Here is a 17731-nt window from a genome sequence, read left to right as displayed (position 1 = left end):
TTCCTTCCTTCCTTCTTTTTTGCTTTTTGGGTCACACCCAGCGATGCTCAGGGGTTACTCCTGGCTCTGCACTCAGGAATTACACTGGCGGTGCTCAGGGGACCCTGCGGGATGCTGAAAATTGAACCCAGGTTGGCCGTGTGCAAGGCAAACACCCTCCCAGCTGTGCTATTGCTCCAGACCCAGCAGGCACCCACTTGAGGCGCCAAGAGACGTGGCTGAGAATAGCACGGATACAGCGTGTAGATCTGAGGGGCCTGATATCAGACCCTGAAGCCGCCCTCCTTGCGGCCCATCCGCAGGCTGCTGAGAGAGAGAGAGACCCCAACTAAGCGCCCCTGTTCTTACCCAGATTTCAGGCTGACCAAGGCGTCCTCCACGCCCTTCTGGTTGAACTTGGTCATGTACTGGTGCATGTAGGGGTAATTGTTGCGGATGTTTCTCTCTGTGCTGCCGTTGGGCACCGTTCCAAACCGAAATGGTGGGGAGTAGTCGTGAGGGCGCTGGAACTGGGGAGACGGAAGCAGAAAGGAAGGGAGAGAGGGAAGAGGGGAGGGGAGGGGAGGGGAGGATGTGAGCACGTGTCGGCGGCCGAGTGCGAGGAAACCTTTCTCGAGGCACTTCTTGTCCCCCCCCCCCCATGACTCCAGGAGCTGTGAGAGATGGAGCGTGGAGCCCCAGGGCCTGCTGGGGGCACGGCAGGCACTCGTGGGGGCTCCACCTGTACCCTCAGCCCCCCTCACTGGCCCCCGGCATCCAGAAAGGCTTTGGCCAACCTGCGTCACTCGGAGGAACAGTCCCTCAACATTCAAGAAGAACCCGCAGGGCCTTTGATTTTCTGGGTCTCTGATCCCAGCCAGCGGTGCTCAGGGCCCACCCAGGACCCTGCGGGGTCTCGGGGCTGGGACCTGGCCAGCCAGGTGCAAGGCAAACACCTTCCCCTCCAGAAGATCTCCCCAATCCCCTAAGGGTGCTTGGGGGTCACTCCAGCTCAGTGCTCGGGAGTCACTCCCTAGGTTCAGGAGACGGACCCCAGGGCTTCCACATGCAGAGCTTGTGCCCCAGCCCGTGAGCACCTATTTATAATTCTTTCGTCTGCTGGCTTGCTGCTTGTGTTGCGTTTGGGAATAAGCCCGAGCACTGCAAATGGCTCAACAGGACGGTACTTGGAGCTCTTCATACAGGTCTGCGCGATTTTCAAAGGGGGAGGGGGGGATAAAACCAATGCACATGTGCATAGAAATAAAATAAATGGATTCAATATAGATTTTTATTTTGCAGACGTTCTGGGCAGCGCGGCTGTTAATCTTCCGGGAGCATTTAGCTTATTTACTTGGAGAATTTTGCTGTTTATCTAATTGTATCAAACATTTAATTAAGAGAGCTATCTGCCCGCACCGCGGACGCTCTGAGCAAGGAAACGGAGCCGGCTGGGGGGAGGGGGGAGGGCGGATCCGTTACTAGGTGCATCCGAGGAGGAGAAGGTCACTCAAATTATTAGTGGCTCTAATTAGCTTTTCCACACGCGGTCATGTTATTTAGACCCCAAGCTAGGTAGCTGGGGAGTTCTGCCACTCCCCCCACCCCTGACTGCCCTTTAAAATCTGCTACAAAAAGCACAAAAATAGGCTGCCAGCTACTTTCTGGAACGTTCTCCTGGACAGGCCTCCCTGCCTCCACGGCTTCTCTCCCGGATGTGGGGTTTCTGTTCCCATAAAGGGCCGAGCCCACAGAACTGCTCCACTGCAGAGGCGCTGGACATGCCCACGCCGTCCCCACCGCAGCTCGGACCCCGGAGTTTGCAGACAGTGGTCAGGAGGGGCAGGGGGCCCAGCGGCCTGGCCAGTCCCCCGCGCTGGTGCGGGCCAGGGAGGACACGGGCCTGGCTTCCGGGGGGCCTTCATCTGCTGCCCGACTTGCAGGGCTTGTGAGGGCCACGGTCAGCCAGAAGCTGACCGTCCAGTGAGGCTGAGGGTTCCGGTGACCTTGGTTTTCCAACCAAGGTCCGGAGTGCCCCGGAACAGGAAGGGGGCAAGGGACCAGGTGGCTGCTGTCCCCCATGGAGACCCCTGTGTGGCACGAGGCCCCTCGGCCTGGTCCTGGCTTGAGGCTCTGGGCAGATGAGGGGTCATCTCCAGATGGAGTAAAAACGGGGGGATTCAACGTCCAGGCCTTGGCTGTCCCCAGCCAAAGATCAACCCAGGAAAGTGACACCATAAGCGGGACTACACGGGGCTGGGCAGGGGAGGGGCCTGGGCACTGGGCAGCAGGAAGGTCAGGGGACTGGGCAGTTGAGAGGCCAGAGACCTGGGCAGCAGGAGGGCCAGAGGGCTGGGCAGTGGAGGGGCCCTGGGCACTGGGCAGTGGGGGGTCCAGGAACTAGACAGCAGAGGGGTCAGGGGACTGGACAGTGAAGGGGCCAGGTGGCTGCAAAGTGGGGGGTCTAGGGACCGGGCAGCAGGGGGGCCAGGGCACTGGGCAGTGGAGGGGCCTGGGTCTGGGCAGCAGAGGGATGTAGCCCTCCCAACCGGGCACATCCTCGCCGGTCCCACAGCCACTTCCCAGGGGCCCTTGGCCTGGGCTGTCCAACGCTCGGGCTCAGGGACCCCCAGGCCACAGCTGGGGCTCCAGACACAGCGCACCCCAGACCTTCCCACAGGGAACCGTCCCCTCCCTGCCCACCAACCTGTGCGCACCCCGAGTCTAGAATTTTAAGCTGCTTTGACGTCAGGCAGCCAGGCTGGCATCAGGGACTCCAAGGAGGCTTCTTTACTTGGGGGGTGGGGGGGAAGGACACATGCTTTTCTTTCCGGGCCACCCCCGGCTGTTCTTGGGGCTGACTCTGGGCTCTGTGCTCAGGGGTCACTCCTTTTTTTGATTTTTTTGGGGGTCACGCCCAGCGATGCCCAGGGGTTCCTCCTGGCTCTGCACTTAGGAATCACTCCTGGCGGTGCTCGGGGGACCCTGTGGGATGCTGGGAATCGAACCTCGGTCAGCTGTGTGCAAAGCAAACGCCCTCCCTGCTGTGCCATCGCTCCAGCCCCCTCAGGGGTCACTCTTGGTGGGGCTCAGGGGACCCTGTGGGGTCTCGGGGCTGGAACCTGGGTTGGCCACACACAAGGCATGCGTCTTATCTGTTAGATGATTGCTCTGGGCCCTGGCACAGAGGCTCAGGGGAGCCAGGGTGGAGAGTCATGCAGAGTCTGGGTGCTGGGAAGGAATCTGGACTGTGTGAAGTGTAGGGGGCTTTGGGGGTCAGCGGGTGCAAGAGGAGGGACCCGGATACTCTGGCACTGACCGAAAGCCATCAGAGTTCAGCCCTCCCATGGGATGAGCGTGGCAGGGGATGAAGACGCCCCCATCTTTCCCCTCTGGCTGGCCTGTCTCCCCCTTCCCCTTGCCCCTGCATTGGTCAGGAGCACCTGCCAAGGCCTCCCATGGAGCGATGAGGGGATGGAGAGGCCGGGAAGAGAGAGGCAGGCACGTGGACACGAGGTGACGTGCTGACCCCACAGTGCCCACACCGGGGAATTAAACTCGGGGTCTCCTGAACCGAGCTGTGCATGGGGGCGGGGGGGGCGCTGTTCTCTCCACCTCCACCTGATGGAGAAGGCGGGCCTGGGAGAGGGGCTGACGGGACTGGGAGGTGTCTGAGTCCCAGGGACACAAGCTCCCCTCCCTGCTCGACTCAGATGAGGCCAAGGACCTGCCCACACTGGCCACTCCCCGTGCCGTCCCCGGGCTGTGGGTGCCCGGGCACCCTGGTGGGGTTTTGTGCCCGAGGATCCAGGGGACACCGCATGGGAGGGACAGGACCGAGGACAGAGCAGGAGGGCCCGGGGCCCCCAGCAGCCGTCCAGCCCTTCACGAGCCTTTTCTTTCTGAAGGACAAACCCCAGAGCCGCCCCGGGGCTCCGTCTCGCCCGGTCGCCCTCGGCAGGGCGCGGTGACCGCCGGAAGGGCCCGCTGGGGAAACGCCACTTCCAAATTAGATCTGGAAATGATGCATCCAGCCTCGGGAGCTCGGAGCCGTTCAAGAACCGTGTCACTCGGCGGGCCGGCCCGGGTGGCATGAGGGACAGCAGGTGGTGCCCGTTGCATCTCCAACATTACCCGTTTCCCCAAGAGCCTTTGTTGGCCCTAAACTCTGTGGGGTGGGGGGGAACCAGGGGGAAGGCAGGGGGAGGCAGCCCCCAGGGCAGGGAATATCACGCCCTTGGGGTCTCACGCTGAACCACCAGTGGGTTGGCAGAGATTCCAGGAAGGGCCCCCGGGACTCCCGAGCACTGCCTGGGAGTTGCCCCACAAACTATGAAAACAAACCAGCAAAACTGTCCTCGTTGGTGACGGGGGTGCGGGTGGGGTGTCCTGGCTCTGTGCATTATGATGGATAGGTTGGGGGGGAGAGGACAATCCCAGGGAGGAGTGTGGGGGCTGGAGCCTTACTCGCGGCCCATCTGGGTTCGATTCCCAGCATCTCATAGGGTTCCCCAAGCACCGCCAGGAGCGATTCCTGAGTGCAGAGCCAGGAGGAGCCCCTGAGCATCACTGGGGGTGACCCAAAAAGAAAAAGAAAAAAACAGGGAGGAGAATGACCCTCCCCCGCTCCATCCCTACCACCCTCCGCATCCCCAGCAACGCAACCCCGCCCCGGGCAGTCTTACCTTCTTGTCACTGAGCCCTGTCACCTGGTCCACGAACTCCTCCTGGATCATGAAGGCGGCCAGGTTGGCTGTGTAGCTGGCCAGGAAGATGACGGCGAAGAAGGCCCACACGGACACCATGATCTTGGACGTGGTCCCCCGGGGGTTCTGCACGGGCACGGAGTTGTTGAACACCAGCCCCCAGAGCAGCCAGATGGCCTTCCCGATGGTGAACGACGGCCCGTGGGGTGCTGCGGACAGCAGGAGGGACCCGTCAGTGCTGCCCTCACACGGGCCCGGCCAGAGCTGCACACAGACCCACCAGTGGGCAAGCCTTTGCGAGGGGGTCTCGTGGCACCCACCTCCCCCCAACACACACACAGAAGGACCCTTCCCAGAGCTACAATTAATTCTTTAAAAAATAATAATATCTGCAGCACTCTTTACAGTAGCCAGAAACTGGAAGAAACCTGAGTGCCCAAGAACAGATGACTGGTTAAAGAAACTTTGGTACATCTACACAATGGAGTACTATGTAGCTGTTAGAAAAGATGAAGTCATGAAATTTACATACAAGTGGTACAACATGGAAAGTATCATGCTAAGCGAAATGAGTCAGAAAGAGAGGGATAGACATAGAAAGATTGCATTCATCTGGGGGATATAAAGTAACAAAATATGAGATTAATACCCAAGAATAGCTGAGATCAGCACCAGGAGGATTACTCCATAGCTTAGTGGCCAGCCGGGTATTCTAGGGGAAAGGGCAGCTCAGATAGAGAAGGGAGCACCAAATAAAGGGTGTTTGGAGGATCCTCCCAGGAGGGGAGTTGCACGTTGAAAGTAGACTATGGACTGAACATGTCTGCCACTCAATGCCTCTTTTGCAGACCACAACACCCAAAAGGAGAAAGAGAACACAGGGGATTGCCCTGCCACAGAGGAAGGGTGAGATGGGAAGGATGGGGGTGGGAGGGATATTATCCATGGTGGTGGAAAATGGGCACTGGTGGAGGGATGGGTATTTGATCATTGTATAATCAAAACCCAAGCACAAAAATTTGTAAATCTACAACTGTACCTCATGGTGTTTCACTAATAAAAATTTTTAAAAAATAATAATATCTATATTTATTTAGCGCGTTTTTGGGGGGGCAGGGTGTTCACACCCGGCGATGCTCAGGGGTTCTTCCTGGCTACTCAGGAATCACCCCAGGTGGTGCTCGGGCCACCCTATGGGATGCTGGGGATTGAGCCCAGGTTGGCTGCAGGCAAGGCAAACGCTCTACCTCCTGCGGTATTGCTCCAGCCCCTACAGTGCACTCTTGGTGTCTTTATTTCGTTTCCTTTTGTTTTTGTTTTATTGCTCTTTGTCCACATGTGGCAGCGCTGAGGGAGCACTCCTGGCAGGGTCAGGGATGGAGCCCAGGTTGGCCAGACGCACGGCTGACTGTCATCTCCCCCTGAGCTCTCCGCCCACTGCCCCATCTTTCCAGATGCGCCTCTTCCTACCTTTCTGCCTAGTGGGTGTCACAGCGCCTGTCTAGAGAAACATCAGGAACCGTGAGCCAAGGAGCAGAAGACTGTGACACGGGATATGGGTCTGTGTGACAAGCGGCGCTGACCTGTCTGGCTTCTGCCTGGAGGAACGAGAATCTCCCTAATGGATCTCAGTGAAACGCGTCTGCGGGAGCGGATGGACGCAGTGGGGCTGGGGTTTGTGGCAGCGGGTATGGAGGGGATGGGACGGGGCTGCACCCACCCCGCAGCTCCTAGCCACGGCTCCCCTTCAGACTCAGACGGGACAGCAACGCAGGGCTGGGATGAGAGTGAGCCTCGGCCCCATGCAAGCAGAGACTCAGAGGAGGCTGGGGGTGGGTGGGGGGGAGCTTCCTGCCCTTTGCACAAGGGAAGCAGCAGGTTACGGGGGCAGCTGCGAGGACCCAGCCAACACAGTTCTTTCCCCACGCACTGCATGCCTTCAATCCGTGCCCTCAGCTTCACCAAGGACACGACCATCCAAACGCGTTGGGCTGGGGGCTTGGGGGCAGGGGGCGCTGAGGGCTTTCAAGTCTGTTCTGTACAAGGGAGGGAAAGCAAATCAACCCGTGACTTCATTTCTTGGGAAAAATAAAGGTCTCCCTGACTCAAAGGTTAATCTCGGTGTCATTTACATAAATGAAGACATGACAAAGGATCTATGTGGATCTGAATTGGCTTTGCCCAGGCAGGTGATAAATAACGCGGCAGAGGCGAACTCAGATGGAAGGACGTTCGGACGTTCGGGTCGGTGGCCAGGGAGCAGGCAGCCCCCCTGCACCCTGGAGGCCCATGCCGGGCCCCAGCGATAAGAACAACATCCAGAGACAAGCCGTGGAAGAGAAGACAGTCGATTCCACCCACCTCTGTCTCTCCTTGGCCTGGTATCAGGCTCTGGGCTTACTCCCGAGATGAGGGGAACTCTTTTTTTTTTTTGCTTTCTGGGTCACACCCGGCGATGCTCAGGGGTTACTCCTGGCTCATGCACGCAGGAATTGCTCCTGGTGGTGCTCAGGGGACCATACGGGATGCTGGGAATCGAACCTGTGTCGGTCATGTTGGCTGCGTGCAAGGCCAACGCCCTACCCGCTGTGCTATCACTCCAGCCCTGAGGGGAACTCTTTTTTTCTTCTTTTTTCTTTTTTTGCTTTTTGCTTTTTGGAGTGATAGCACAGCGGGTAGGGTGTTTGCCTTGCATGCAGATGACCCGGGTTCAATTCCTCCATCCCTCCCAGAGAGCCCTGCATGCTACCGAGTATCCCACCCGCACATCAGAGCCTGGCAAGCTCCCCGTGGCGTATTCAATATGCCAAAAGCAGTAACAGGTCTCACAATGGAGACGGTTACTGGTGCCTGCTCGAGCAAATCGACGAACAATGGGAGGACAGTGCTACAGTGCTTTTTGGGTCACACCCGGCGATGCACAGGGGTTACTCCTGGCTCTGCACTCAGGAATCACTCCTGGCAGTGCTCGGGGGACCATATGGGATGCCAGGGATCAAACCCGGATTGGCTGCATGCAAGGCAAAAGACCTACCTGCTGTGCTATTGCTCCAGCCCCGATGAGGGGAACTCTTAAGGAAAAGGAGGGACGCAGATAATTTTGAGAAGGACTTAATTTGATTTGAGGAGCTATGCCTGGGCAGGAATAGCTCTTTCAGCATCGGGAAGAGGCTAAGGCCGAGGACCCAGAAGTTTGGGTGAGAATTCCTGCTTTGTGAGGAGGGTCCTGGTGCCGTAAGACTTTTCCCAGAGGGGCCGGAGCAAGAGGAAAGCGGGGAGGGTGCTTGTCTGGCACGTGGTCAAGCTGGGTTCCGTCCCTGACACAGCGTGTGTTTCTCTGGGCACCTCCAGGAGCGAATCGTAAGCACAGAGCCCGGAGTCAACACCCCGCAGTCAGCTGTGACCTGCCACCCCCACCCGCCTCCTGAAAGAGGAATACAACCTCAGAATCTTTCTCAGAAAATGCGGAGTAACAGAAAACCACGGCACACGCAGACACCGGCAGGGAAGGAGCAGGGCAGGGAATTTGCTGGCTGGTTTCTCGATTCCCAGCGGGTTTTGCTGTTGTACTTTGCCCAGGAGAGAGATAAATATGGGGGTGGCCGTGAGATAAATACTGGTCCCCCAAACCTAGCTCTACTCTGCAGCCTTGACCCAATTCTAAACCACCCCGGGCGTTCCTCTCCCGGGAAGCAGCTGCCACATTCCTAGTGGGTCTCCCCTCCTCACCCCTACACCCACCCCTTAGGGCCGCAAATTCCCCCCCCACTATCGTGCCCTGGGATTTCTGTTAGTTTTGTTTTGTTTTGTTTTTTGGCAGGGGGAGGGTCACATCGATGCTCAGGGGTTACCCCTGGCTCTGCACTCAGGAATGACTTCTGGAGGTGCACAGGGGACCGTATGGGGTGCCAGGGATTGAACCACCAGCCTTCCACCCCCACTGTCCACCTGAGCCTCCATCTCTCTCCCATCTTGTCCTGTTTCTGGAGCCCCTCTGGGGGGCTTCCTCCCACTCCAAGGCCTTTTGTTTGCTGTTCCCTTGATCAGGATTATGGTTCTTCTCTGGTCTTCATTTTTCCCAATGACCCCATCCTTGCTGTCCTCCTGGGCCTGCCTCAGAGGATGTCAGTTCAAGAGCCGCAGGGCCACTCAATCTGAAGAAACACCACCAGCCCTCTGCCTATTCTCACTGGGGTGCGGCCCCTGCATCTTCCGCCTTTACTACCATCCATGATGATTTAGCTTTGGGTCTCTCGATGGCCCCCACCGCTAAACTCTCCCTTTCCCAAGGGCTGAAGTCTCCCTCTAATTTGCACACGAGGATCCACTCTGCCAGTCAATACCCAGCCACGAGATGCATCTGCTGGGAAGGACCCTGCCGGCCCCTGCCCTTCTCGTCCCTGGTTACCAACTTAAATGCAAACCGGACTTGGATGGCAGCATTCACAACTCTGGGTCTGACTGAGCCTGGTTTATGCACCGCTCAACAGAAACAGAAAGTCTTCAATAGAGCTACGTTTATGGCTGGAGTGACGGGACGGCAGGGAGGGCATTTGCCTTACCCTTGGCCAGTCCAGGTTCAATCCCTGGCTCCCCAGAGAGTCCCCTGAGCCCACTACGAGTGAGCCCTGACTGCAGGGTCAGGAGTCAGCCCTGAGCATGTCCACGTGTGTCCCCCCAAACAAAAGAAAAACCCAAGTGTCTCACAGATGCCCGTGGCCGGCTGGCTATTTTCCAGTGCAAACATCCCAAGAGAGAAGGTCCCACAAGAAGCGAAAGGGCATGTTTTGTTCTGTTTGGGGGCCAGACCCAGTGATGCTCAGGGGTGACCTCTGGCTCTGCACTCAGGAATCACTCCTGGTGGTTTTGGGGGATGCCGGGAATCTAACCTCGGTTGGCTGCATGCAAGGCAAGCACCTTCCACGCTGTCCAGATAGTACATCTCTCTCTCTAGTCATTCAAGGCTGGGGACTTTGCCCGTCCACAGTATTCTGCGGTGACAAGTCATTTTTCAGGCCAGAGACTTGGGTCCTGGCACTGCTCAGATCCCATCCACTTAGGATCTGCTGGGCACGGAGGGAAATGCACTCAAAATGATGTAATGTGTTTATGAGGACTGGCTTGGATGGGGCTTCTTAATGAGCTCGAGACGATGGATGCCTCCCAGTTCAATTTTCTATCTCCTGATGGCTACTTTATCAAGCGCGATGCGCGAAGGTCAGGCATTGTCCAGGGGAAAATGTAACTCTTGGTGGGGGGCGGGAGGGAGCGGTGGGCACCACTTTGCAATTACATTCACTGGTCTCCAAATCCAAGTCTGAGTCAGCATTCTGGAGAAAGTTCTTTGGGCAGATTCTATAAAGTCAACTCCTTGGCAGGGCTTGCCTTTGAAAATGCACCATACTCTTCCACATTTCTGTGGACACGCGTCTTAAAAATTAATTGCCAGCGACCTTTCTTTCTCCCTATCTGTTTCCTCAACCAAACCCACCATGAGCCGTGTCACCAGACAGCAATGAACTCCCCGTTAGCCGTTAGCCGAGGAACGAAAGCGTCATTTCCAACCGCCCTCTCCCTTCTCATCCTCAGGGGAATTACAAGAAGGACAACAGAGGCGGGGAGCCTCTGATGATGCCCCAAGGCCATTGTGAGGCCAGGCTCCAAATCCAATACTGTCCAGGCGACAACGCTTTATCCAGACAGGGGCTCACCTTTCCCTTTGGCCAAGTTCCTGTTGTACCCGACCGGGCTGAAGTATTCGAAGACAAAGACGGCGATGGCGGAGACGATGAGAAGCATGACGAACATCATCACCCAGACGGAGGCGCTGAAGGGCTCTGCAGGGGCGGGCGGAAGGCAAATGGTCAGTTAGCACCTCCCCATAGCGGGCAGAGGAAGGTACAGGGTCAGTTAGCAACAGGGTCAGTGACCATCTCCCCATGGTGGGTAAGTAAAGTAAAGTAAAGGCCCTCCCGTTGATCATCGATTTGCTCGAGCGGGCCCAGTAACGTCTCCATTGGAGACTTTGTTGTTACTGTGTCTGGCATATCGAATACTCTCGGTAGCTTGCCAGATTCTCCGAGAGGGGCAGCAGAATCGAACTCGGGTCGGCCATGTTGGCTGCGTGCAAGGCAAACGCCCTACCCGCTGTGCTATTGCTCCCCCAATGGTGGGTAGGGAAAGCAAACAGGGACAGTTAGCGTCTCCCCATGACGGGTAGAGAAAGGTAACAGGGTCAGCTAGCATCGTCCCATGGCGAGCAGAGGAAGGAAACTGTCAGTTAGCGCCTCCTCACGTGGGTGAGGAGGTGACCAAAAGGGTCAGTGTTTCCCAGTGGCAGGACCCGCGGGAATTTCCCCCCCCCAACAGAAAGCTCCGTTCAACAGGACACTGACGTGCCCCCCAAAATGCTGGTCAGTGTTTACTCAACCCTCCAATTCACTCTTTAGTTGACAAAATCTTCGAGGTATTTCATAAGACCGTGTCTAAAAGGGTAAAAATAGAGACGCACATGTGACAGCGAATCAGGTCAAGGAGAATGCAGACAACGCAGGACGGGCAGAGCTGGCTCGAAGGTCAGGGCAGAGCAAAGGCAGAAGCCCGGGGCGGGAGTGTGGGTCGTGAATCCTGGTGGGGCTGGTGGCCCAGGCCTGGATGTGCCAGCAGGAGGCCCTGGCCCTCTGCGTCCATCTGGCATTGGCTGCATTCCCGCATTTGGGACAGGTGGGGGTGGGGGGGGCGTCCAGGCACAGGGGATGTGAGACTCCACTGCCGAGGGGGGACTGCAGGGTGGGCTGGGGATCGTGCTCAGCCTCTGCGACCCCACACTCTCCATCCAGCCTCCCGGCCACACAGACACGAGCAAAACAACCTGGAAGTCTTATGCGGGCAACAGGTTCGAGGGCTACTGAAAAGCGCCCACCGAGGGCATGGCATTTACCGATGCAGTGACAACATCACACAGGGCCTGCAGACGGGATGGTGCAGGGGTAAGGCGGCCACACCCCACCTGGAAACGAACACGGGTTCCTTCCCAGGTCCCTCAGGCTTCAGGTCTGAGAGTCAGAAGTTCCCAAGGATGCAAAACCTCAGAAGCTTTGAGATGAGAGACCCTGGAAGTTACCTCTAGACAGGTAAGAGAGAAGACGCGAAATAAATGGACACTCCCTTCCCGTCTGACAAAGGCCATGAACATAAGCTGGATGAGCATGTCATCCCTGGATGTCAGAGATTTGCTAGGGGAAAAATATAAACAGAAATAAAAAAATATTAAGTGATTATGTCACTACCAAGGTGCATTCTGTGGAAGAAACTGGCCTGAGCCTCATAATCCTTTTGGTCAGAAGTCAACGCTTTCTGTGGAAATTACAGAAGTAGCCCAACAGTGCTGCTTGAATCGTCAGCATTTTCTAACCTCTCATTTTCTTCTGATAAAGCTAGTAAGGGTCGCAAATCCAGCAGGCCAACTTCTTGTTCAAGGCAGTCTGCCTAGCACAGGTAGGGGGTCACCATAATTTCCAACCCAATGAGCTAATATTTATCAAGAAACCAAAATATCCGAAGCTTGAACCACACTGGCTAACGCGTACACGCAAAAGTGCTTTGTCACGCGGCTCAGACAACGCAGATACTCTCGGAAGCAACAGGTGACAATGCCTGTTTGCCTTTCACAGTGTAAGAGGAACTCCAAGACACCGTGAGGCGGCAATTGAAATTTATCTCAGTTACATTTAGCCTGAGTAATAAACAATCTTAGGTCCCTGGAATCCTAACAACCCGGTAATGAGGTGCATCCAGAAAGGCAGGACAAAATTAAATGAAAAATTGGGAGCTTAAAAATTACTTAATATTCAGGAATAAAGATATTAGATAAGCTAGACATCTTATTATCTCATTCCTACTTTGGACAAACTGGCAGGCTACCGAATGTAGCCTGCCCACACGGCAGAGTCTGGAAAACTCCCCGTGGGTTACCCAATGTGCCAAATACCAGTAACAAGGAAGGGTCTCATTCTCCTAACCCTGAAAGAGCCTTGAATAGGGCACTTTTTTAAAAATCTCAGGGCTAGGACGAAGGAGACGTTACTGGGGCCTGCTCGAGGCAATCGACGAATAACAGGATGGTCGTGATCGTGATCGAAAGATATTAGAGTCATTTCCCAAGAAGGGGAGACTAACCCAGAGGCGGTCTTAGCAGAGGAGGACCACGCCGAGAGCCAATGAGCGCACAGACATAAAGCAGTGGGGGTGGGGGCGTAGGGGGTCTGAATCTGGATCCACTTGAGGAAGGGAATCGCTGTTGTATTCCAAGATTAAGGGGGGATAGAGAGGCCTGGAACCACTTCTGGGCGGGCTGACTCCCCTTCCTCTGCAGGCAGGGCCAACACCATGGAAACGGTCAGGCTGGATTCTCCTATTTGCCCGTCAGAATCCCTGAACACTCACCCAACTGCGCGCGGCAGCTTAGGCATCCAGAGTTAACTGAGCTGAGAACTAGGTGAAGGCACACAGAGCAAGTGACAGAGTCTGTCCCTCGACTTGTGGGCAAGGCACAGAAGTAAACAGATTCTGCTGCAGTTTGATTCGAGTCTGGGTTCAGGTAAGTTAGGTAACGGTGAGTGCTCAGAGGGTTATTCACTGTCACTGTCACCGTCCTCCCGTCGTTAATCAATTTGCTTGAGCGGGCCCAGTAACATCTCCATTGTGACAATTGTTACTGTGTTTGGCATATAAAATACGTGGCGGGTAACTTGCTAGGCTTTGCTGTGCGGGCAAGATACTCTCGGTAGCTTGGCGGGCTCTCCGAGAGTTATTACTCTCAGAAAATAAGTGGGAGGGAGGAGAGGGGACAGAGAGGGAGGGCAGGGATAGAGAGCGAGGGGATGGAGAGAGAGAGGAGGGGCAGGGCTAGAGAGAGGGGAAGGGGAGAGGGAATAGAGAGAGGAAGGGAGAAAGAAAGAAGAGAGAGGAGACAGAGAGGCGAGGGGAAAGACGGGATAGAGAGAGAAGGGAAGGCAGAGAGGGGCTAGAGAGAGGGGGAGGTGAGAGGGGCTCACGAGAGGGTAGGGGAGAGATAAGAGTTTGGAAGAGAGAAGAGTGAAATAGGAAAGACAAGAGAAAGAGAGAAGAAAGACAAAGGGGAAGGGAGAGGTGGAAGGCAGATTGAGAGGGGGAGTGAATGAGAGGAGAGAGAGGGAGAGAGAGGATTAACAGGAGAGGGACTGAGAGTGGAGAGAATTAGGGGAGAGAAAAGAAGGCAAGAGTGCAGAGACCGAGGGAGGGCAGTGAGAGAGAGAAGAGAGAGGAGAGAGAGAGGGGAGAGAGGAGAGAGAAGGAGAGAGACGAGAGAGAAGGAGAGAGACGAGAGAGAAGGAGAGACGAGAGAGAAGGAGAGAGACGAGAGAGAAGGAGAGAGACGAGAGAGAAGGAGAGAGATAAGAGAGAAAGAGAGAGACGAGAGAGAGAGGCGAGAACAACAAAGAGAGGAGAGTTGGGGGAAAAGATGGTTTAAAAAGGTGAAACACTTTCTCTGTAGTCTAAGCAGCCAGGCAGAAATATTTTTAGACAAGTCTGGATGAAATCCTCTCCCAGCCTGAGACCGAATCAACATCCTTCCTGCAGCTACGTCAAGCGCGGGGACTCCGGGTCAGAGTCTCTCTGGATCAAAGGATGTGCCCGGCTTGAAAACGCTTTAGAAATCACTGAAAGAACGATGGCGAGAGAGAGAGGAGAGAGAGAGAGAGAGAGAGAGAGAGAGAGAGAGAGAGAGAGAGACGTCATCGTCATCTGTGCCTCTGAAGGGCCTCCGCTTAACATTTCTACACAAAGGCTCAAAGGTATTACCTGCGACTGTTTCCGAGGCGAGTTAATGGAGTTTTCGGAGGAGAGAGAATAGAAAATAATGAAGAGCAAAGCAATCAGATTCGGAAATGTTTGGGCTCTTCCAGACGAGCGAGCCAGTGAATGGGAAAAAATGTAGCTAAGTGCGGTTCATTATGACTTTCAAAACCTGCAGATAATAACCATAAATAAGGGCCGCAGTCGATCAGATAGGAATGGAGTTGAGGGGCAAGGAGGCGTGGTGAGCCTCCTGCATGAAAAACAGCTCTGAGAAATGGCCTCCCCTGGCCACCATTTATTTTGATTTAAGAGGTAAAGTCAGCGGAGTGTGTGTTGGGGATGGGTTGGGGGGTGGGGGCTGGTGGCTAAATTTAGCCCAAACACTTGACTTTTTAATGGAAACGTTCTAACGAATGCAGGTAAGATAAAAAGCCAGGGAAACTGGATCGAGGTCAGATTCAATATTAGCGACCCATTTTCACGAGCCAACGGATCTCTCTCCCTCTCACAGGACCCCGAGTTCTCTTTGGCTCGCACAGACGATCTGTGGAAGAAAACAAGATCTACATCCACAGACAGGCAGGAAACCACGGGGCACAGCATCCGGGGGGTGGTGGGGGATCCAAGGACATGGGGGGTGTGGAGGCTGAGCTCACTCCGAACCCCAGGGTCAACGACAGTGAAGACAGGATACCAAAATGCCCACAGCCCAATAGAAAAGGTGCCTTTCAGGTGTTGAGGGAACTGGGACCCCTGGTGGAGGGGGGGGGAGATGCTGGTGGTAGGATTGTCACTGGCACATAGTAGGTCTAGAACCCAACTATCAACCACTTTATAACTCATGGGGCTTTCATGAAACAAAAACAAACAAAACCAGAAATACATCACGACCACGCTGGAGCGATAGCACAGCCGGTAGGGCCTTTGCCTTGCATGCAGCCAACCCGGATTCGATTCTTCCATCCCTTTCGGAGAGCCCAGCAAGCTACTGAGAGTATCCTGCCCGCACAGCAGAGCCTGGCAAGCTCCCCGTGGGGTATTCAATATGCCAAAAACAGTAACAACAAGTCTCACAATGGAGACGCTACTGGTGCCCGCTCGAGCAAACCGATGAACTGTTATACGGAGGACAGTGCTATAGTGCTATATCAAGACCAAATAAAGTTGATAAAAGAGAAGAAAAATAGATTTCTTTGCTAAACTTAAGTTTTCCAACTCTTTCTTGTCCTCTGGTTCTGGGGCCAAGAGTCTGACCGGGAACAGGGGAATAGTTAGACGTGATTACTAAGTCAACCTCTACCCAGGAAGCCTGGGGGTTGTCCCAAACCAGGCTCTCCATTGACTTCTGCTGTCAGGGCGAAACTTGCCCCAAGACAGGCAGCAGAAATGAGAAAAATCAGCTAGGCCTCAGGTTCAGTTCCTGGAACGGAGACAGATTCATTTCCCAGCAATGAAACAATGTGTAACTAGCCAACCTGAACCCACCTGGGAAAGTTCCAGGGCCCAGCAAGTGGGCTCAATCAATCACTATGCCCCAGCCAAAATGCCCCCAAAATTGTCTTTTGTTAACCCTAAAAGAATGAATAGCATATGTAACCATAAACTGCTAGTGGGAACTATTGTTTAACTGTTTCCTGACCACTGTTTCCTTAGACACTTGCCAAAACACCCTTGTTTGGTAACTAAGATTTCTTTCTGAAACAATAAGGCATGTACTGCTTATGTAATCAAACGCTATAGAAACCGCTTGCTGCTTGAAGTCGGGGTCGCTATCAAGAGACCACTCTGTGGGTGAGATAGTTGACCCCAGGATAGCACTTTCTGCACTGTCTTCCCGTTGTTCATCGATTTGCTTGAGGGGGCACCAGGAACGTCTCCATTGTGAGACTTGTTGTTACTGGTTTTGGCATATTGAACATACCACTGGGAGCTTGCCAGGCTCTGCCATGAGGGAAGGATACTCTTGGTAGCTTGCCAGGCTCTCTGAGAGAGACATAGGAATCGAACCCAGGTCGGTGGTGTGCAAGGCAAACACCCTACCCTCAGGATACTGGAATAAAGCTCTTACTGCTTTTGCATTATCGAGTTTGTGTCTCTTCCTGTCTCGCCGTTTGGGAACCCAGAGTCCCAGGTTGAACACTGCCCACCATGGTGCAGTGAGACTCCTTTCGAAAGAGACAGAGGCATACAAAAGGGACATCATGAGGGTGCGGGATTGGCCGGGGTCCTTGTCCCGCCAACAAAGGCGATGAAAATGGCAGGTGGCAGCGAGTGAGGAATCCAATCCTGAGTGCTGAGGATTCCGGTGGCTGAGATGGAGGATCAGAGAGGAGGACAGTCAAGCTGTGCCTCTCCGTGAGTCACATGCCTGAAAGAACGACTCCATTCTCAAGTAGCCTCACCAGGCACCCTGAGGGCAGAAATATGCACACCCATTGATTGAGAGGGGCGGGTGATGGGAGGTGTCAATCGGTTGCTTACAAAAAAGGGTTCACATAAAAACATAAATCCATGGAACCGGTCAAAGAGTACTTAAAGAGCATTTCCTTCCTTTACAAACTTTTCAGCTAATAGGAGGGCCGTGTTCAGAGTGTGGATTGCTCATCTGAACTCTGTGAAGCCTTACTCCCCACTCTGCTTACGGGGGGCACCGGGCCCCCATCGCTGTGGTGCCTTGCCATGGCTCCCTCTCTCCCTTCCAGGGAACCCAGGTCTGTCTTTGATGTGGGGGGACAGAGGATGGGGGGACAGATGCCGAATGGACGTTTAGGAGCTGATTTAAATAAACCGCCAGCAGGCAGCTTCTTGGTTCTTATGTTTTCTAGGTCCTCCAGATATAAATACACTTTCTACGTTCTGCCATCAAGACCAGCATCGGAAATATTTGCTAGTGCTTGTCGCAAATATTTCCAAGTGGGAGCTGAAAGGGAGATGCTCACTGCGGGTAGGGGCGGAAGGGGGTACACACTGTGTGTGTGTGTGTGCATGCAAGCTGGGGTGATCCCCAAAGCAACCGGCTTGGGAGGGTGCAGGAATATCAACCGACTGCTTACGAAAAAGGGTGCGTGTGAAAACATGAATGCTATCCAACCCACTGGGGTTGACAGAGCTGCCATTTCCAGTGGTGTTCAGGACGGATGGGACTTTGGCCGCCTCCAGAGATCCCCCGTTCCTGCTCTCCCTACGAGATGGAGCTTCCCAGGATC

The 17731-nt window shown here is 54.8% G+C and overlaps 1 protein-coding gene across 1 annotated transcript in view; it reads right to left on the bottom strand.

Annotated features, from left to right (window-relative positions):
• Positions 1 to 17731, bottom strand: part of GRIN2A (glutamate ionotropic receptor NMDA type subunit 2A) — a 291832-nt gene that overhangs the window by 38109 nt on the left and 235992 nt on the right. The window contains exons 9-11 of the mRNA XM_056107403.1: positions 10397 to 10522; positions 4665 to 4894; positions 349 to 509 (exon numbers count right to left, since the gene is read on the bottom strand). Of these exons, the coding sequence (XP_055963378.1) occupies positions 349 to 509; positions 4665 to 4894; positions 10397 to 10522 (517 nt within the window). The remainder of the gene's footprint in view (positions 1 to 348; positions 510 to 4664; positions 4895 to 10396; positions 10523 to 17731) is intronic.

Source organism: Sorex fumeus, unplaced genomic scaffold (assembly GCF_029834395.1).
Source record: "Sorex fumeus unplaced genomic scaffold, SorFum_2.1 ptg000165l, whole genome shotgun sequence".
Classification (NCBI taxonomy): Eukaryota; Metazoa; Chordata; class Mammalia; order Eulipotyphla; family Soricidae; genus Sorex; species Sorex fumeus.
This window is presented reverse-complemented; position numbering and strand designations above follow the sequence as displayed.